This window comes from Vigna unguiculata, chromosome 2 (genome assembly GCF_004118075.2).
Source record: "Vigna unguiculata cultivar IT97K-499-35 chromosome 2, ASM411807v1, whole genome shotgun sequence".
In the NCBI taxonomy this organism is placed as follows: Eukaryota; Viridiplantae; Streptophyta; class Magnoliopsida; order Fabales; family Fabaceae; genus Vigna; species Vigna unguiculata.
In genome coordinates, this window is record NC_040280.1 from 29,811,902 (window position 1) to 29,834,375 (window position 22,474).

The following is a 22,474-nucleotide window of genomic DNA, read 5'->3' on the forward strand; positions in this document are numbered from 1 at the left end:
AATGTATAATACATAATCTAAAATGTGTTTTTCGATTGTGTAATCTAGAATATATATATATATATATATATATATATATATATATATATATATATATATTACATAATCTATAATATATTTTTAAATTTAGAAATGTATTTTAAATTATACATTCCAAAACATGTTTCCAAAATTCATAATCTAAACATTTAAAGCATAGACAATTTATATTTATCAAGCACTTTAAGAAGTTGCACGAACAAACCATGAGTTTGGAGAAAAAAACAACATTCCTTCACTCTTTTTTTAGTAGGCACACTTGCTCAAAACTAAAATTGAGTTTATTTAGGTATTAAATTACTTGGCTTACCTCGTCTAGATCGCCTAAAGAGAGATATATAAAATCATTAAATTCTTTTAAAATTTTGTCTACTAAATAAATAGAAAGGTTAAGGTAATTTCATGGAAAATCAAACCTATCATAACTTATTCATTTTATTTAGAATTAAAAAAAAAATCGTCCCAACACTATTTACTAAACTTCATTTTATTATTATTTCAAAGTTTGTATCAATTTTGTTAATAATATTAATGGCGTTAGAGTTTCTCTCTCTTCCCATAACACTCTTTTTCTTCGCTCCAACATTATTTATTTTGTGGTGATATAGACTTGGAGGTGGCTTAAAGCCATTTGTTCGGGGGATTTACGCAGTGTTCGTTTGAACGAATTACACTGTTGAACCAGATTTGAGAGAGCGGATGTTGGGGATCCAGCGCGTTTGTTTTTTATAATTTGAAGGAATATGCGAGAGAGTATTTGGGGGATCCCCTCAAAAATGCGAAAATAGTGCATATGGTTTGGGTAGACTACCCTTTGTTGTGCTTGGACGTGGTGGGGTGGTGTGATTGTTGAGTCCAATGGAGGGGGAAGAAGATGAGGTGGTTCAGTGTGGTGGGCGAGGAAGAGGATGAAAGGGTGGCAGTGGTTGTACGAGGTGGTGGCTAGGTGATAACTGTGCTTGGACGTGGTGGGGTGGTGATATGCATCGGTTAGCTAACCAGTGCTGCAATGTGTTGAGTGGATGGCACCGGTTACGTAATCGGTGTCTTGTTTATAAAGGGAATGACACCGGTTACGACACCGGTGTCGTTGGGTATTTATTTATTTTATTTTTTTGACGTTCTGTTTTGGGTTTTTCAGGTGGAGAAGTTACTTGCAGTCGCTGAAGTTGCTGGAGGAGTTGTGTGTCTCCACTGCTGGTGAAGGTGGTCAGTCGGAGTTGATGGTTTTTTTGCAGGAGTGAGTTATTTTTGATGTTGTTTGGTTTGTTTGCAGGTGGAGGCGTTATGGAGTTTGTAAATTTACAAACTCGTGGAATATGTCAACAATATTTGACATGTATCATGAATTCAGTAATGAGAATAGTCGTAGTTGAGCACAACACTGCTAAGATAAACGTCTTTCTTACTCAAAGCCTCAATTTTTCTGTAGGTTATGCTACGAATCCCATGCCCTCAAACTCTTCTATGAATCTCCATCTTTTACCACCTTTAACATGGAAAGGCAAAACCATAGAACCTTTAATGCAAAGTAAGCAGTTATTTTATACTCCACAAAGCCATGCCAGTGTTCTAAAGCCTAATTGGAAGTCCAAAGTTATGGAATGTCTTTATGGTTCCATCACAACCTGCTGTCACAATGGATAGTCCCCATGTTTCTGATTGTATTTTTTGACATTAATAAAAATTCAAAGTTTTTATTTTTTATTTTTGAATTAATTTTAATTATTTTTATGATTAAAATTAATTAATTTAGAAATTATTTTAACAACATCAATTCAAAAAATTCATCTTTTTTTACACAAGGTATTATGGTAACTTAATAAATATATCTATTTTAACAATTAATTTTATCTATCACATCAATCAAATCTTTCACTAACTTTCATAAAACTTATCTCCAAATCCACCCACTTTATTCTCTAAATCCACTAAAAAAAAACACAAAAACCCATCCACCTAAATCTACACAAATCCACTCCTCCATACGAACAAAGCCTTTGAGTTGTTTCAAACATCTTGAGGTACATCCTGGGTGGCGCTCGTTGAGGTTGCAAATCTTCACCACAAACTTTTTCCATCGTCTTTGTCAAGCTTCTTTGTGTTTAGAGTTTGGAGATCAACTAATTAGAACCTCAAGATGATTTATAAGAAAACTATTTTTTCATGGGAATAGTTGGGAAGTCAATGAAATCAAAGAAAAATTGGTCCATCGTTAGATAATAAATAATTTTATGACCAAAAGAATAAGAAAGTAAATGAACATAACAAACAATGTCATAAAAAAATATAAAACATATTAGAAAAGATATTCCTCTATTTGATTTTGTTTAATTAAGAACAAAGAGAAATTTGTCATCTTTGATCATATTTTCTTATTAACACTTACAGAACTTGAATATACAATTAACATTTGGTTTTAAACCAACTCTTAGTATCCAAAATTTATGTATCTACCACAAGGTCATAATCATTGTTGCAAAAAACATGATGCTATCCTGATTCCTCTTGTTCTCAAGATCTTTTCAACCAATATTTTCCACCTAATTTCATCTTTCTTGCTTTGTTTTGATATTCGTTCCTTAAAGTTCCTGAAATCACAAAATGTGTTACTATTGTAGTAGATGATTATGTTGCAAAAAGTAAAATTTCAAAATAAAATACGTATTCTTTTTAATTACCTGCATAAAGGAACTCTACAATCGTCTGGATTAACACATAATCGAGAGTGTAACTCTAATAATTGCCACATCCTCTTGCAATGAACACAACCTCCAGGAACTCTCAACTTACATGCAGCAAAATGACGAACAAGCAACTCTAATCCGCTACATGTTGAATACTTACATGGTTGGTTTACTCGAAGATCTTTATCGTGAGGACCAATAGTTCGACAACCATCTCTACATATATGAACAAGAGCTTCCATGGCCTCGTACAATTGTAGATATACCTTTTTGTCATTCATTTTTCGGATTCTTTCCTTTTTCATCTGTGTAATAAATTTATGTAAAAGCAATTAGATAAACGACTAATCAAATTTAATGACATAAGGTAAGCAAAAATGATTGAGTTGTTTATTTGGTAATATATTTGTTCATTTATCGAGTTTTAATTTCCACAAATAAAAATGCAAGTTTAATTCTTAATATGGATATAACTTAAGTTGAATCTACATGTTAAGACTGAAAAGAGATTGAATGGTGTAACTTTGCAACAAAATATTTTTAACGATTATAAATTGTCATAAAAAACTACTTTATGGATTTATATATTTTAGTTTATAGAGACTAAAAGTTAAAATGAAAACAAATATAAAAACAAATGGATAGTTTAGCCAAGATAGAATAAAGCGAAAAAAGTGATGGTCTTACATTTTCTTCGTCGATCATTGACTCTAAAATTTCCTTTTCTAGAAGTGGGTGACTTAACTTCATTGTTTTCCATCCTTCTGATTCTGAAACGACTTTGAAGTTTTTCAGTATCTTGCGATGGCAAATGAGACTAAGTCTTGGAGCATCACAAAATAATGCTAGTTGAAATACGTCAACCAAGTTATCTATAGTGAGTAAACCCAATTCTAGTTTTTGTTCACATTCACACTTCAAGTGAGGAACCATGTATACATGTGATAACACCAACAAATGTAGTACAAACTCATCCATATCTTCTTTCTCGTAACTATAAAACAAAATTAACAATATGTTTTAACAAGTGTATATTAGAGAAATATAATGCAATGAATAGTGAATATAGTGAAATAAGGTCACAAACTCTCATTATCATATTTAATTACACTAACAAGTCAATTACATATAAGTGTAATAAGCAAAATTTAAAATGTTATCAAACATTATGTGTTGTTAATGATTTCCACGCCAACATGACAACTAATCAAACATACCTATAAGTGTATAAATATCGAATAAAAACTTGAACTGCATCATGTGGAACTCCAATGATTGAGATGATTCGCCATCGACCATATCGATGTGCTTGCTTTAGCATGCCTCTTAATACAGAAGAAGCCATGGCCTATTCAGATAATATGACGTCAGTGACTTCAACAATGGAAGACAAAAAAAATCAATGTGTTTTCAAGTATCGATCATACGTATGTTTAACAATAATTAATACAATCATAATAAATTAATACAATAATATTCCAAAGATCCTTAACTCAATGTCAACATGAATTTATTTTTTATTTTATATATGTAAACAATGTTTTACAAAAAAAATTAAACATGATTTAATCATTTACTATATCATATTATAATGTCATGATACAATCATAAGAAAGTTCTTTAATGGAATAGAATGAATGAACTTACAATAATGTTAGAATGAGCATAAACAACACCACCGCTATTAGTGTTAATGCAAACATCTGCTTTATAACCTTGATGAAATAGACGCTCCCATAAATCCTTTTTTGATGAAGAGTCATTGTTGTTTTGTCTTCTTGATTTTGAATTATTAGATATCTTACACTCACAAGATGAATTGATTGATATTCGACGTGACATAGTAGGTGGTATAGGAATTAATTTATTGCCATTTCGGAGAGACTTAGAATGGTTGTAAACCATGTTAGTCATTGTTTTTTATATTCTTTTTCCTACATAAACAAATATAAAATATCATTTAGTAAAGAAACACATTATTTACCTATGTAAACATTAAATTATCACTTAATAATATATCACTTTAAACATCGAGCATTTATTTGAATATAATATTTAAATGTTTTTAATATCTCCGTTGCGGAAAACTTTTATTTTTAAACCTTAAAAAAAAAAATCATCTTTCTAAGTCCCTCTTCCATGAAAATATATTAGATGTGATCCTTATTTTTTTTTTAAATAAGAAATTTTGGTGAAAAATGCTTAATTTTTTTGCACTCTTAGTATAAAAAATAAACATATAACTAATAACAAATAATCCTATAGTTTTAAAAATAATTATACAATATATATATATATATATATATATAATTTTTTAATATTGATAATATATAACAAAAATTACTCTCACAAAATAAAAACTATATTACACATTTCCATCCGTGAAAGTTTAAAAGGAAACATTCTATTCCATTTTTTGAAAGGTTAAAACCCAGCATCGTCTTAGTATCAAATGTACTGTTCTTTATAATAAATATCATCAGAAGCATATAAGAATATTCATATTTTCTATCTATATAATATCATTTACCATATCAATGCTATATGTAATGTTTATTATTATTATTATTATTATTATCATGATCTTGTTAAAAATATAACTTAAAGCTGATTTATCTGATTGTAACTTCACCATAATTGAAAAAGAAAGTATCTTACGAAAATTTTATCTACATCTTTAATACATCAGGGTTGGTGAAGTGGGTTTCATCTTTATGTTTTTTTTCTAAGAAATTCTGATATTATATTTGCTTTCATATGCTCAACGTGGCTCAGAAAGTCCATTACATAGCTCAAGGGAGTTTTAAATATATTTCAGAAAATAATTAGCTTTTCAACTTTTAAAAACCAGTTGTCTTAATTGATATTAGTATTTATACATCGAGTGTTTAATTTCAAATCACAAATGTTTTTTTTTTGTGTGGATAAATTGACAATCTTAAATAAATAACAAAAAAGAAACAAATGAACATCAATAGAGCAAATTATGATCCAAAAAATGAAAAAGAAAGAGAGAAAGTGAATTGGATTACCTGGTCTGAACTTTTAAGTGTTCCTCTGAAAATTGCTTGAAAAGAATACAATTCCAGAGAGGATAAAAACACAACAAAATATTATGGAATCAGAATCAAATCCTTCAACACCTTAACCTTAACTAATAATTAAAATAAATTATTGAGGTAAAACTCTCCTTTTCAAGAAGATCACCACCTTTTGCATAACAAAATTCAAATATGGATGATGCAAAAGAGAAGAGGAGAGAGGAGGATGAGTTATCAGAGCCTGTCTACAATTTTGCACACGTTTCCATGAAAAAGGAAACACAATTCTAAAAAAACACCTTAAATCTATCTCCCACTCGTTTTTAACTAAAAATATCACCAACAAAAAATGTGCTTGTGTTAATAACATATGCCATATGCACATAGTTTTTTTTTTTTTCACAAAATTATTGTTTGTTTGCTATATTTTAACGTAATTTTCAAATAATCGTGTTGGAATATCGTTGGTTACTTCATAAAACTGTGCAATTATGTTACTTGTCCGTGTTTTTGTTATTCTGCAACAAAGCATTTGTTGAGATGACTCAAACTGTACACTTGTAATGAGCGATATAAATTATAGGGTTAAATATGTTTTTGATCGCTCAAGTTTAAGCGAAATTTGAGTTTGGTCCTTCATCAAAATTTTTGACCAATTTAGTTCTTCATCTTCCAAAATGCGTGAATTTAGTCTTTTTAACCAAATTTTGTTAAGTTTATCTGACATTTCAAGCGCATTTCACGATAGTATTTAAATTATTTATACTGTTTGACACATTTTTGCTTCATTGTTAACTTAAATACTATCATAAAATGCGCTCGAAACGTCATATAAACTTAACAAAATTTGGTTAAAAAGACTAAATTCATACATTTTGAAAGATGAAGAACTAAATTGGTAAAAAGTTTTGATGAGGGACTAAACCCAAATTTCACTCAAACTTGAGGAATCAAAAACATATTTAACCCTAAATTATAAATTAAAATTTTAACGAAAACACGTTTTACTAATAATAAAAATAGTTTTTATTTAAAATTAAATGAATTCATTAAAATACTTCAAATGTAAATTAGAAATTATTAACTCCATTTTCATAACTCCATTTCTAATCAATATAAATTATAATTGTGCATTTACTTTGGTTCTAATGGCCTCTTTTATTTATCGAATAATTAACCCAACAGAATTTATAGGTTGTAAATTTCAACATATTCAAATGGAGTTATGAGATGAAGATTAACATATACAACATTAAATTGTAAATACGAACCTTCGCATGCAACAACAAAAAAATTCGACATTGTTGTTGTTTTACATATTATTGATTCTTCACACATATGTATGTAAGATGACAATGTGAATTCATCCGTCCTGATTTGTTTTGTCTCGTATCTCACATGTAAAAATAGACTAGTTTACTCTCCATAACATTTGATTATGAGTTTATGGGTTGGTCTGTTATACACATAAGAAATTATTTTGTTTTGTATTTGTTTTTTGCTATAAAATACAAGAGAATAAGATTTTAATTACTTTATTTTTATTTAATTAAATTAATAAAAATAATAAATTTCATAAGTCTATTTCTTAAAATAAGTATTATTCATAAGTTTATAATTTATAATTTTAGAGAATAAATCTATTGAAAATGAAAATGACTTTGAACATGATTGAAAACAAATAAAAAAAGAGAGAAAGAAATGAGGAAGTTACTTTTGGATGATTGGACGTGAAGATGGATTTTCAACATATATTTTGGATGCCAAAATATTTAAATAGATGTATATTTTTTTTTCAGGGTGCCAAATATATAAACCATATCAAATTTTTTTAAAAAGTTAAATTATATATATAAGAATTTGGGGGCCAAAGTCCTCCTTTACTTCCATTACAATATGTTGCAGGACGTAAATGATCGAGATACTTTTGAATGGATTGGAGAAACATAACAAATGAACAAGTTGATTAGAAGAGACACGTAGATTTGTTATGCTATTGTAATTGACTTTTATAAATTTAAGTAATTGTGAACTATGCATACTAAATGTCGGTCAATATATTGTTGGCCTACATGGTATGTGCATTATGTGAAACAAGTCTAAATGGACTAACAAACTAAAATATTTAACTCACCATTTAATTTTTTTACGAACTTATAAGCTAATCGTATAACCCATCCATATTATTGTCCTTGATTTGTAAAAGTTTAAAACGTGTTCTTCAACTAAAATGTAGAACATTAGTTATCTTAGGGTTAAAATAAGGATTCTAATCCACAAGCAACTTATATATGATTAGTGCTCTTTTTATATGGACGAAAAATAGATTTGAGAAGAAGATAAAGAGTTAAAGGCAAACCACTTATTTTTTTAATCACTTGATTTGTACTTTAGCATGAAAATCAACTCTACATTTAAATATCAATATAAAGTTATAGGAAATATCTTGATTAGCCTATATTAATAGGTAGTGCATGGTACTTAATTTACCGCTGATTTAATATAGAAATATAGGATTTATTATTGTCTGAAAAATTGTACTCTCTTGTTGGAGTAACGGTGAGAGTGAGTGTCAGGATTTTGATTGGGCTTTGAAATTTAAAAAGGCCCAATGAAGAGGAGAATTTGAAAAAGAATCTTTTCCCTCTCTTTATGGATTTGAACGAAGAAGTTTGGAGGTGAGTGATGTTACAGTGGAGAAAGCGTGATGGAGAAGAGGCTTCGTTCTTCTCTGCACTCCTCAGCGGAAGAGTTCATATCCTTAGCCACCAAACAAAACCTCAAATCTTCAAAATCCTCATTCAAAACCCTAATCCATTCCATTAAACCATCCTCTCCTGTGTGTGCTTCTCTCCCTTCCACCCTCTCCGATTCCATCTCCGCCTCAGTCCAATCCTTCCAGAACCTTACAGGGTCCAACTCCGAACAACAACCTGGCTCCCCTCGTAGTCCTCCCGCCAAGCGCCGCCGAAGCTCCTCCCGCTGCTCCGAACCTAAACCCGTCGACGAGAAACATGAACTTCTCGCGCGCCTCGAAATTCTCGCCCACATTGCTCTGCTGTGCGTTTCGCACCCAAGAAAGCCGTTCCTGCTCTCGGCTCTTCTTCCCGGCATTCAGGTGCTGCACGATAATTTGATTGTTTTTGAGTCGGAGTTGTCTCTGTCGTCGGCGATTGAGGGTTTGTGCGAGGAATGGTGGAAGGAGAATTTGGAGGGAAGGGAGTCGCTGATTTCGCAGAGTCTCCCTTTCCTGCTGTCGCGGTCGCTCACGCTCAACAAGAAGGTGGACGTGCACAAGGTCTGCGTGCTCCGCGAGGCGTTCACTCTGTTCGATTTCGACGACGAGAGCATCGATGACTTGAAGCTGTTGCTGATTCGGTGTATGATTTCGCCCTTGTATTTGAAAGCGGAGGATGGGAGGAGATTTCTCGCATTTGTCTTTGGGCTGAGCCATCAGCTTGGGAAGGAACTGTTGGCGATGATTCGGTCCCAAATTCCCTTCGGGAGAAAGTCGATGCTGGAGGCTTATGGGGACATTCTGTTTCGAGCGTGGAGAGCTGGCCAAGGGGATTCGAGAAGCGAGATAGAGAATGGGTTCTTGCAGGATTTGATTGATGCTGCCATACATGCTGCTTCTGGACCTTTTGCTTCGTATATTAGGAGGGTCTTGGGAGCTTTTATTAACCAGAGGACCACTGATGGGGTTGAGAAAATGCTTTTTCGTCTCGCCGAGCCTGTCGTCTTTAGGTCTCTGCAGGTAAATGGAGATAGAGTTAATAAACTCCTCCCCGCCCCCCTCCCTCTTCTGTTTTACTTTTGTTGTATGTTGATTTTGAATTGTTTTTTGCGGGTAGACTATGTTGATTATTAGGTTGCTAATCACTAGCCAAAAGGGGGAGTGTTAGGGTGGAACTGATGGGATCATGAAAAGGTTCAGAAGGTATTTTTTGTAATGGTGTTATATGAGTTTTCTTGAATAATTTTTAAGTTTAATGATTTTATTTGTTTATTGAAAAAGTATACTAGTAGGTTATTTTATTTTCCCAACTCCCTCTTTGTTAACCAAACAAGGGGTTCTTCCTCTCCTTCCTTCCGCTGACATTCTTTTCCTTTGTTCCCCTCATTTGAACCAAACAAATTATATGGATGTGATACCAAGTTATAATTTCATGATGCTCACATTAAAGGGATCCTCTTAAAGTTGGGTTTCTTGAAAACCATTTTTGTTTGAGTTGCAATAAATTTAAATTAGTAAAAGTGCTATTGCTGATATATACATCATCTACATCAATCTCTCGTTTTTGTCCCTGCATTCGAAGTTTTACATAGCCTTCTCTTTACTAGGTTGCAAACTCAAATGTTCGTCAAAATGCATTGCATCTACTTCTGGACATGTTTCCACTTGAAGATCCAGATTCCACAAAAGAGGAGAAGGATACATTGCTTGATAAGCAGTTTTTCCTGTTAGAAAGGCTACTTATGGATGATTGTCCAGAAGTGAGAACAATTGCTGTTGAAGGTTCTTGTCGCGTCCTCCATCTGTTTTGGGAAGTTATTCCTTCACCAATCATAACAAAGGTATTAACAAAAATATTTGTTGACATGTCTCGTGATGAATGCACTGATGTTAGGCTTTCCACGTTAAACGGAATCATTTATTTGCTTGGAAATCCCCATTCTCACGAAATCCTTAAGGTGCTCTTGCCAAGACTGCAGCACCTAATGCTGGACAAAGTCCTCGCAGTACGAGTTGCTGCAGTAGATCTCTTAGTCCATCTAAAGGATGTTAGAAATTTTCAGTTCAACAAGGTACATGAGTTAAATTAGAATTGTTTTAGTAAGGTTCTATGTCTAGTGTAATTCTTAATAGTATACGTTCTTCTATTTGTTATATAGGTGACGGAGCTAGATGTGCTATTGTCTGCACTTGCTATTGATCAACCTCCTGTAGCTCAGAAGATAACAAAATTACTTATACCTTCGTACTTTCCCTCAAATGTACCTGTTGAGGAAGCATGTAATCGCTGCATTACACTTGTAAAAAGGGCTCCAGTGGCTGGCGCAAGATTTTGCAAGTTTGCCATCTTGGAAGGAGCATCTAAATCTCATCTTATGGAACTGGTTAAAGTATTCCTGAGTTTGATTTTGTCACCACATCAGCTAGATGCTAATCAGATTGATGGTTTCCTTGCCGCTATTTGTTATGTTTGTGATGACTTAGCTGGTGAACCACGCTATATAAGTGCTCTCAAAGAGTTACTTGATGGAGAGAAACTGAGAGGTTTACTATCTCTTGTGTCTAAAGGTGAAGTCCGTTCTTCTTTATTCAACATTGTCTCTACTGTGTGTCCTGATGATGTTGCTGGACTTCTTGAAGAATGCATGGGTGTTGTCACAAACTGCAGTGGTTTAACTGAGGATGTTGGTCGACAAACAGAAATCAGGTCTGCACATAAGTTATTACTTTCACTGGGTGGTTTTGATGACTTGATTGGAGCCTTAGCGGCCTTCTTGCATAAGGCTGCCTATCGTTGCCACATTAAATTTGGTACAGACATGCCAAATCAAAGCTTTTCATTTGCCAAAAGTAAGAAATCTAAATCCGCTGGACAATTTTCAATTAAATTGAAGATGATTAACAGAAAGCAGTCTTTTAAGGACGATTATTCAGTAGCTGTTGGAGTGGCATGGCAAGTTAGAGATTTGCTTCTTCATGAAGATATCAGAAAGGCTATTATGAAATCTCATTGTTTAGAGATGTTGTTTGTTTCTCTCAAGGTGATTTCTGAAGTCAGTATTGTGCATTGTGTGCACTATAAAAACATGGACATATCTCCTGTTTTGGCATATATAGCCCTCGCTCTGCAAATGACTGTTGATAACGTTGGCAGAAGTTTACAAAACGGTGATTCAAAGAGGAAGAAAACTAAGAATGATTCTTCTAAATTTTTGTCGGAGGCAAGTAGAATCTTTGCACTTTCTTTTTAAATATTTGCCTTATTATAATTTATCTACCTGAATTTTTTTGCATTTCTGATTTTCTCAGATTTTAATGTGTTCTTAGAATGATCTTGTGCATTTTCATTGCTTTGCACATTAATGCCAATGATTTCCTATGGTAATTTATTAAATTATAATTGTTTTAAAAAATGCTTGCTTCTCATTTCTCTTATTTCTTTGAATTTTAAAATATATATTATGAATTTTGATCAAATGCATAATACCCGCGGCCAGCACCAAAGTAATCTTTCAAGGAAGTTTAGAAATGCATTAGCTTGGTGAATTGAAGTGTGCACTAATAAAGTTTGAGCTTTATGGGAACTGCAATTTCATGTTGACTTATTGACTAATATACGTTTGCCATGGAATTTGATTTGCCTGTATCTTCTTTTGCCAGTCTTTTTGGGTGATTTTTCGTTTTCATTATTTTCTAAAACAAAAAAAAATGCAATTGTCTGGCAAACTGTTGAATTTGTTTATCACTTGAAATTTTCAGGTTTCCAGCAGATTATGGTATAATGTTTATACTTCATGAACTAATTAATTTTATTTTTAAGACCTTCTACAATGTTCTTGGTCTTATACCAGTTATTAACTTAATCAGAGTATTTGGTTACCAAGTTATTGGTCAAACTAATCATTGGTTAATGATACGAACTATACTAAAAAATTCCCAAACATGTCTATAATAAAAAAAGTTCTTATATTAAAAAAATATTAAATATCCTCTTCTTTTTTTTTCTATTCAAATTGGTTTTACTGAGTAATCGATTCCATAGCATTTTTTGTGCAAAACCAGCTAAAACCATTTATATATCGCTGCGTCTAGGGCGCAACAGTTTGACTGGCTGGTCTGAGCCAGCTTTCATAACACTCCCATTCTTTTTACTGAGGAATTAATATCAGATAACATCATGCATTAACCAGATTGGTTTCAACCATGGCTTGATTGATTTGATTCCATCTGTTTGCTAAAAAGAAAAATCATTTGAGCAGAATATCTTGGAGCTGACAATAGATCATGTGCTCAACTGTTTGGAAAAACTACTTGGAGAAGGTGACATCATGAAAAACCACAATGCTGATTCATGTAAACCGCAGCCTACCAATAGAACGGATCAAAATTCCACAAAAAGGCGTAGGCTATCTCCTACAGATGCAAGTGGCCCAAGTAACCGAGGTGAGTAAATACATATAAGGCACTGTTTTTTCAGGTTTCTCGTCTTTTGATCTTCATATTCAGTAAGCACCATTAGTCATTCCTATCATAAAGAGAATGTCGCACTTTAAACCGTTGATACTATTGGTAACAAAAATCATTATTGTAGACAACGGTTGCTACAGAAGGAGCAAATATGTCAATTTATTGTTCTGAGCTATGAGGATTTAAATATCATCCCAATATCTACAAAAAGATGTATGTTATTTAATTTGTAGAGGCTCACTTTCCGTTTAAAATCGAGTCTGTTGAGAAGACAACTACTTTTTTCGTATTAAGAACAGAAGAGTATTTTTAATTTCTATTTTCAAGTTCTGTTTTTTTGCTTTTAAAATCATGAATAAATCTCGGTAAAATTGGCACAGTCATGACTGTATCAGGTGCCACCCGGCACAGCTACCAAGCTTACACCCAATTACCCACATCTTTGTACTAGGATCACAACAGAAGAGGATGAGAAAACACTTACTTTGGAAGCAATCTTCGATTTTGAATGAAAAATTATTCTGAAACCAAAAAGAAGGAAATCAAATAGACCCCTAAATTTTTTGTTTTAAGTACATTTTGTGATTATGATGTTTAATGTTCATATATAGCTTGGAACTCGACGAACTTCAATTTTCTGCAGAAGAGAAGAGAATGTGTTTGTATTGTGGTGTTTGTCTTTGCCCATTGTTGCTAACTAACTCATCAAAACTTTTGACAAGTTATATTTGTGTATGCAGACCTGATCCATGTTATTTCTTTGTATATTTCTTTATCCGTGACTAATTATCTGCAAACATATGCATAGGATCCACAAATGATGCCCAACAAGTATTTTGTGTGGTAAAGATGCTCACTGCTGTTCTCAAGTTCATGGCTGATGTCACTGCTATGTGTTTTGCTCCTGCCAAGCATGGATTATTCTTAAATTACACATCAAAATGTGTGCAACATATGATATCGTCATTGGACCAGCTGCATCGTAACCAAATTCAATTTAAGGAAGAGGATAAAAGAAATAGTGCTATTTGCCTGAAAAGCTCTTTCACGTATGCAGCGAAAATACTTAATGTGATACTTGCAGGGTCTGGTGATTCCTCAACTTCACCAGAAGCTTTTGTTCTTGCAAATAACATGCTTGATTTAATCATTTCAATTGAGTTGTGTATGGGATCTGGGTATGCATGGCGTCTTGTTGCATCAGTAAAGACTTGGCTGCCTGATGTTCTCCTAGGGTTGGGATCTACAAGTTTTCAAAAAAATACCGACTCTGATGAGGAACATTCATCTGTATCCGAACAGATGAAGTTGCATTTTCCAAAATGGCCCTTGATTGTAGCCAAGACTGAACTTTTTGAAGTAACTGAAGCTGAAGAAGATGATGAATGTTCTCAACCAGAAAAATTTTCAGCATTCAATAAGCTTCTTGCAATGCTGATTGTATTACTGAAAAAAAATTCCAGTATCATGGATGTAGTTGGCAATATTTTCATGGTTTCTTCACTTGTTGGGCTAGAACAGAAGAACTTTGGGCTGTTATTAGGACTCTTGCGGTTTGTTTGTCTTAAGCTGTTTAAACATGATGACCGGAATTGGGGTGACATTATGCTGTCATCTCTGCAAGAACTTTTTCCCAAGATAGACAGGGAAATTGCAGAAGAAAATGATGAAGATGAGCTGGAAAAACTAATTCGTGCAAAGGAGTTGATTGAACCTCAGTGGATGTATCATCTGTATGAAACTGGAAGAGTCACCTTGGTTGATGACTAGAAAATTTGATTTGTTCGTATTTTTTCCTCTGTAGGAATCTAAGAGTATGATTTATAAAAGTTTGATGTACATACTTTTATACTTGGCAACATTAAAACGAAAGTTTGCCAGTACATTGTTGTTTTGTTTTTTCCTGAACTGTACAGAAATGTATCCAAACCCTCTAAGATTGTATTAGCCTGGTTTATTATTACATACATCCCAACCCCCATCTAATTTCCCAGAACATTGTTACTTTTTTTTTATCTGAATTGCACAGAAATTTATCCAAAGCCTAGCTGTTTGTTACTTAACTTACTTTTAAAACAGATGCTTTACGAGGATTGAGCTTCTTGTTTGATATTACGGCTTGCTATAACTCAGCGAACACAAGATTATGGCTATGCTCGAGGAAATAGTGTATTTAAATAACGGAAGGGACGATTCAGGACCACAATTATAGAAATAAGAAACAAATGGGATTTCTAAATAACAATTGAAATAAACAGAGGAATGCTAGTAAAAGTTTAGTTATTTACAGCAACAAGCCATAAATCATAGTGCTTTCTAAGAAAATAAACAACGTATGAATGAAAATGGTTAATGGTAGTTGGTCATTTGCTCCGAGACTCCAGTGATCATCTTCGCTGCTCTATATTTTCTTCCAAGCCAAAGTCTCGAACAATACGAGATTAGTTAGAGAATGTACAGGAACAATGGGACCTTGAAGCAATGTAACAATAACTACTAGCAACTAATGATAATCAATGATTGCTTTTTGAGGAAGAGTTTATCCATTCACGTGCTTTTCAAACAGGGATCTTCTTTAAGCGAGCAGCAATTGGCATGCCCATAAATCCAACGAATAAGCAAAAGAACCACTGTGCCAGGGTGAGAGGTGTTGTGTTTGCGAAGGTTCCCAAGTACTCAACTATTAGGATTTGGAAGAAAACCGTAGCGCTGATCACACACACGAAAACATAATTATCCAATATGCCTTTGAAAACGTTTATTTTCTCCATTTCACGTGAATTTATCTCATTGAAAACCTGCAAAACCAAATCAACAAGCATCTGGTTAGACACTTCTGTACAAAGATCGAACAAACATTTTGCATAACATTTTGGATTATAAATAATCCTAAGCAAATTGTCAACTTTTCAGAAAAGTTACCTGACAGAAGACAAATGAGTTGAAGATAAGCGTGTTTAAGACCAGGTCCGAATTGGGGCCGTCAAGTAAAAAGATTGTTTTTCCTCTTGACTGAAGAAACCATATGACCATAAACTGATACAAGGATTGTCCCAAGATGTTCCTCCACATGACATTGCTGATGAAATTCCCCTTCCTTCCAACAGGTGAACGTTTCATTAAATCATCATTTGGAGGTTCAGTAGCAAGCGCAAGTGCTCCCAGTGTGTCCATTATCATGTTCACCCACAAAAGTTGAACAGCTGTGAGGGGCGCGGTTCCTGGAGAGAGAAAATGCTCGTAAGATCACAAGATCAATAACAATAAGAAGAAAAAGTAAAGTATTTTTGCAAAAAATAAGGTACACTTTCTAACCTGTCAAGCAAGCTGACGTGAAGTTTACTATTAATGCAACCACATTAACGGTCAGCTGAAACTGTACGAACTTCTGAATATTTATGTAAACTGAACGTCCCCATTTGGCCACTGTTACTATCGTGGAGAAGTTATCATCCAGAATTATGACATCTGCGCTTTCTTTTGCAACCTGTACCATACACATATTATGATATTAGCTTCTTCCACTAAAAACTAGGAAGTGACTAAAATGTAGTACTCAAAGGAAAAAACATTGCATATCATTGCACTCACCTCAGTTCCAGCAATACCCATTGCAAGTCCAATGTCAGCTTCATGAAGGGCTGGGGCATCGTTAGTTCCATCACCTGTTACAGCTACCACTTCTCCAAACGTGGTGCGCAAGTGTTTCACCAATGTATGTTTGTCTAAAGGTGAAGATCGAGCCATAACCTAAAAGGAATTACACACTATGTTAGTTAAAGTATCAACAACAGTATATAGATCATGTGTACGATTAAGTTGTACTGAAGGAATCAAAATATAATGCATATAGAATGTATGTGGCACCTGAATTTTGGGAATCAGTTCAAGCAACTCTTTCTCACTCTTCTCTCTAAACTCTGGTCCTTCAATTGCTATGCCGTCATCAGTTAAAATTCCACACTCCCTGGCTATAGCCTTTGCAGTGTTAATGTTGTCCCCAGTAACCATTCGTACTGTTATTCCAGCTGAACGACACACCGCCACAGATTCCTTAACACCAGGACGAACAGGATCTTTTATACCAACAACTCCTATGCAAGTATATCCAGAAACAGGAATAGGGTCTTCAGGAGAGAACCCGTTTTCCAATTCCACATAAGCAAGGCATAGTGTTCTAAGTGCCTCACTTGCAAACTGGTTTATTGTGGCCTGAAGATGGCCCGTTGATTCTTCATCAAGGGGTACAACCTCACCATTTGAGTTGAGAACTTTGTCACAAGCAGCCAGAATTATCTCGGAAGCACCTTTGCAGTGGGCTCTTAAGCCTCCATCAGGGAGCTCAACCACCACACTCATTTTCTTCTTCGTGGAATTGAATGGCTCAACTTTAACAAGATTACATGCTTGTCTCTCTCCTTGAAAATCTCCACCTAAAGACAAACCATACTCCAATATTGCAGCCTCAGTTGGAGTCCCTAAAATCTCACGTTTTCCGTTTTGGTTAACCACAACCTCTCCTCCTGTATTATTGAATATTGACTGCAGCAGCAGTTTCACAGCAGATTCAGGGAGTTCAGAGCACAAACCAGAGGCTTTATTATTGCTCACTTCCTTGCTATTCATGCAAAAGCATGTTTTCACAACAGTCATGTGGTTCGTTGTTAGTGTCCCAGTCTTGTCACTACATATAGTTGTGGCTGATCCCATGGTCTCACAGGCTGCCAAATGTCTCACAAGGGCTTTGTCATTCATCATTTTCTTCATAGCAAATGCAAGGCTCAATGTCACAGCTAATGGCAGACCCTCTGGAACAGCAACAACAACTATAGTGACTGCAACTGCAAAGAACTCCAACAGCTCCAACGCATCATCCCCATTCCAGCTCGACAAGCTTCCTTGTTGGAGTTTCTTGCTTACAAGTCCTTGCACCAGAACTGCAAAAGTAACCACTGCAAAGAATAGACCTATCTTCCCAATAATGGTTGCAACACCGTTCAACTTCACCTGTAGCGGGGTTTCATCATCTCCACCTTCACTGAGAGTAGCCATCAACTTACCCCATTGGGTCCTCATGCCAACACTGGTAATCAACATCTTGCATGATCCATCTTGGACCTTGGTTCCAGAAAGAAGAAATGGATATTCAGAATTCACCATCACTGGCTCACTTTCGCCTGTTAAGCTTGACTCATCAATCAACACAGAAAATCCAGAAACAAAGAGTCCATCAGCAGGGACTTGGTCACCAATGGCAAGATGCACAATGTCACCAGGAAGTAATTCATATATAGACATTTTCTGCCTGTATCCATTTCTTGTGACCTGAATGGATATTTTCTTCTTCTCCTTGTCTAAATCCTTGAATTGCAATGATTGGCGATAATCACTTGTTGCTGTCACAAAGACAACAAGTAAGATACTTGCAACAATTCCAAGACCATCATGAGCTCCCTTCGGCCATCCTTCAGTTGCAATGCCAACTAGCAGTGACACAATAGCACACACTCCAAGTATCATCAGAGTCATGTCTTGAAAGGCTTCCCAAATAAAAACCCAGAAACTTGTAGCTTCACTTTCAGTAAATTTGTTGATTCCATATATCTGCTGTCTCCCATTCAATGATTCACTGTCACTGTTAAGCCCCTCAGTGGTTGATGTAGAAAGCTTCTCTGCAATGCCATTAACCCCACCATGAAGTCTGAACTTCTTTACATCATGGCCTTCAACGATACACCCCAATTCATCGCCACAGATTTCAAAACCTGCAGCTTTAACTTCCTCTGGCACTTTGTAATCGCTTAGTTGCACGCCTGTGGATGTGATCACAAGTTAACATACTGACTCTTAAATAGAAAAGCTATAAGAATAATTCTGAAGAAACTTACTTTGGATAAATTGAATAGCTGCTTTGGAAACCAAAACAGCAATCCTCAGCTTCTCCTGCAGCAAGAAGAAAATAAGTCTTGGATAAATAAAACATGGAGATGTCACATTCTACGTGTTGAGGTGATAAAATCATGATACTTTCTATACAATCATCAAACCAAGAGAAAATTTAAAAAATGTATAAAAGAATGTATACAGTATAACAACAACAGAAATCAAAGGTACACTATAAAGGAAAATAAGAACATTACATTCTATTTAAACATATATAGAGCAACTGTGACTGTAAATTAAATGTTAGTCATAATAACCAGCTAGCTCCTAATTTTTCCAATAATGTAAGAAAGGTGAAAAACATGACCTAATGCCCATTAACTTTTAATTGTGGATTCAATTAAACCCATGGGAGCATCAAGTACGATGTAGCTGAGCATCAATATTATACTGAGTACGGTCAAACACAGCACGGCTAATTATTTTTATTTTAATTCTCTCAGTGTTTAATCATGGAAACAGCATAAAAAGAGTAATTAATAGAAAATATATTTTTCGTTCTGAGCATAGATACCTAAGAGATCATTTGAGCATCATAAAATATGGTGAATAAAAATAGATACCTGATTGGTACGACGCATAGCAGCAGCTTTGCTTCTCATGGTGAGATTGGCAGTGAAACGAAAGCGTCGTTTGGGGTTCTTGACAAACCCGCACAGTTTCCTCCATCTCTGAAGAGCCTCTTCAGAAGAGTTTTTGGGCTTCACTTCAAAATTCTCATTCAAATAACCATCCATCATCCTTCAACAACCAACACACTTAGCTTTGCTATGAGCTATATCCTTTGTCGTCGATGCCTTTGCTGTAAGTTACGAAATGTGAAATGGACTCTCTCAGACCTGGGTCATATAAAGTGATGTTGTAAAATGAGGTTTTAAAACAATTCTATAACGACAACTAATAGCAGTCTTTCTCGGAAATTAGGCACCAACTTTGAACGGATTTTCGTGGAAACAGAGGAAGGTGTGGGTGGACCTCGTAGAAAAGCAGAATGAAGTTTCTAAGACCTCGTCTCATGTAAGAGAAGCTGTACTTCTTGTAGCAGTAGGTAGAATAACTGTCTTTGGAGGCTGGAGGGTGGAAAACCCGGGTCAAATATTAAGAATGCTTTGTTCTTCTGGTCTTTGTAATTCTGGTGAGGTTTTTATGTTATTATATTATTATATATAGGAAATTGGTAAAGTTTGAAAGAGAATAAATGACTAGTGGAGATTCTTTATTAGAGGGGTTTCATTTTCATCCTTAGTTTATGAACCCAAGGTGTTCTTTAGTCTCTTTTTTTATTTCACCGTGTACGCCTATAAACGTTAGATTATTGATGTTGTATTATACAAAACGCGTAAAGATATTTCTCTTTAGCAAAACGCAAACCGCGTGAAAGGACGCTTCTGACACGGACCTTTATTATTGGTCTGCCAATGAGTCTCTCTCTTAAAAGGACATTGGTCGTCCCGAAAGACCATAATGCGTGGGGATTGGCAACACGAAACATGAGGAAATGAAGAGACTTCATATTATCTTTATGTCAAAATCTGAAAATAAAAATTTGTGAATTTGGTTTTTTATTTTTTATTTTATTTTTACTCGTACTCAAATTCATATTTAGAATTTTAGCAACTCAATCTGATCATAATTATATCCCAAAAATATTCATATTTGTAAATATTTTGTGAGTATTTATGAATTTAAAAATCATAAAAAATATATTAATGTGTATATGTTTTTATATGCAAAAATAATAGTTATCATTTTAAACATAAATAACTATTAAAAGCTTATATTAGTTTTCAATTGTATAAGGATAAAAGAAGAAAAAAAATAACAATTGTTTTTCATGTTATATATATTTTTTAGTATATTATAACTGGTAATTATAAAATGAAAAGTATAACCATGTTAGTACATTACAACTATTTTGAAAAAATATATTTAATTACCTTTTTTAGTTTAAATATTCCGTTACTTCTCTTTTTTTTATTTGAAAATCGCATGTCATTCTTCGTTAGTTCCAATTTGCATTGTGTATACCGTTCCAATTAGTTAATGAGTATAATTAAAAGAAAACGTCACACAATTATAATATACCAGCACAGTTCTATAGTTTAAACGTAACGCCTTACAACCAAGACACACGACGGTGCCACCAAAAAGAATATGATAACCAGTCTACTGAAACCATAAAGAAATGTAAAGACTGACAAGTACATGGGCCGTAGCCCTAAAGATATTCCAAGATGACTAAGCAGCAGAGTCGTCTCTCCCCTGTTGACCACGATTACCCCTCACATCTGCTCCCATCAATAAAATTGATGATCATCGCAAAGATAGAAGCACAACATACAAAGCAACCAACAAGAAAGGGTAAGCTAGAGCCAAAAATACTTTTATCATGCAATCAAATGTACCTTCATAGTCCAACATATATGTACAATACACAACTACTACTCAAGCATGTTACGACCTTTCAATCAATACACTAAGACTCGACTCGACTCATCTGGATACATATAGCTTGGTCGGATTCAGCGGATGCTTGCACTTGTGGTGGATACCTCTGCTCACCCCCGAACTATGTGTTACAAGTGTTACAATGAATCAATTCCCTCACACACAAGGTTAGCCATTAATGAGTTTCAGACCTCCTGCTACTCTCACCACATGAGTCAGTCCGCTCTAAGTGAGACTAACTAACTCCTTAGAGTGTCAGGATACAACCTTACTTTGAATCCTTACCAGACCATATAGATGGGGCACCACCATGGGCACCCACTAACAGGGGCCATGGAATTACGTCCCGACCACTGAAGCACTACCCTAAAATCTCACCTAAAGGTCCCAAGGATTTACGCATTGACTCCACACATGTCAATATCATGCCAATCTTTGTAACCACCCCTCATCCGTATCTCATATTTAGTCAACCATAGTTCAATCTCTCCAAAGTCATGAAAAATAGATTTGTATATCATGCCAATATTATGCCAAGGATCACCATTCATGTTCCATGAATCCCTCCACATTTCATATCAACTCTATAAACATTCCCTCATATTGAATCCATGAACCAGTCTCATACATACATATCATGCGTCTCACATTTTTAAGTATACCAAATCATCCCAAAATATATTAATCAAACAAGGATCAGCGAAGAAAACAGAACCTGGTGCATTCTCGCCCAGCGCCTCGCTCAAGTAGAGGAGTCTCGCTCAGGCGAGAGGGTCTCTCGCTCAGGCGAGCCCCCTTCGCCTAAGCGAGGGCTCGAAAAGAGGAACAGTGGCGTTGTCACGCACTCTCGCTTAGGCGAGACCTCCTCGCCTGAGTGAGACGTGCTCTCGCTCAAAGTTAGAGTTCATTGCTTGAGCGATAGCTCGCGCAGGCAGAAATGGGCGAGCACTACTAATCTCGCTTAAGCGAGACAGGTCACTTGGGCGAGATATGCAAGGCCCTTCATTGTTCACGCACACACAGACCAAGCATTTTATTCACATCAACATACAGTACATGTTCACAACATCAAAACTCCAATCATACATTCTATATCACGAAAATAGCCATAA

General features: G+C 34.7%; 3 protein-coding genes and 1 long non-coding RNA gene across 4 annotated transcripts; 2 read left to right on the forward strand and 2 right to left on the reverse strand.

Moving 5' to 3' along the window:
* The first annotated feature begins 817 nt into the window (after nt 1-817).
* LOC114167631 lies at nt 818-1,667 on the forward strand. Its single transcript, XR_003600283.1, has 3 exons — nt 818-1,028; nt 1,181-1,279; nt 1,472-1,667. It is a non-coding gene; the product is annotated as an uncharacterized LOC114167631 (long non-coding RNA).
* Nucleotides 1,668-2,358: 691 nt separating this feature from the next.
* On the reverse strand, nt 2,359-5,998 carry LOC114174352 (BTB/POZ and TAZ domain-containing protein 4). The gene is made up of 6 exons (XM_028059188.1): nt 5,759-5,998; nt 4,374-4,660; nt 3,944-4,074; nt 3,414-3,720; nt 2,721-3,031; nt 2,359-2,630 (listed from the first exon to the last, which is right to left on the reverse strand). Exons 2-6 carry the CDS (start codon nt 4,638-4,640, stop codon nt 2,510-2,512), a joined length of 1,137 nt encoding a protein of 378 aa, XP_027914989.1. The 5' UTR covers nt 4,641-4,660; nt 5,759-5,998; the 3' UTR covers nt 2,359-2,509.
* A 2,286-nt stretch (nt 5,999-8,284) lies between these two features.
* LOC114173370 lies at nt 8,285-14,918 on the forward strand. The gene is made up of 5 exons (XM_028057714.1): nt 8,285-9,524; nt 10,112-10,576; nt 10,664-11,725; nt 12,764-12,947; nt 13,780-14,918. The coding sequence occupies exons 1-5, from the start codon at nt 8,475-8,477 to the stop codon at nt 14,739-14,741; spliced, it is 3,723 nt and encodes a 1,240-aa protein (XP_027913515.1). The 5' UTR covers nt 8,285-8,474; the 3' UTR covers nt 14,742-14,918.
* A 561-nt stretch (nt 14,919-15,479) lies between these two features.
* On the reverse strand, nt 15,480-20,060 carry LOC114173372 (calcium-transporting ATPase 2, plasma membrane-type-like). The gene is made up of 7 exons (XM_028057715.1): nt 19,478-20,060; nt 18,860-18,914; nt 16,839-18,784; nt 16,563-16,721; nt 16,287-16,458; nt 15,894-16,192; nt 15,480-15,769 (listed from the first exon to the last, which is right to left on the reverse strand). Exons 1-7 carry the CDS (start codon nt 19,652-19,654, stop codon nt 15,530-15,532), a joined length of 3,048 nt encoding a protein of 1,015 aa, XP_027913516.1. The 5' UTR covers nt 19,655-20,060; the 3' UTR covers nt 15,480-15,529.
* Nucleotides 20,061-22,474: the final 2,414 nt, after the last annotated feature.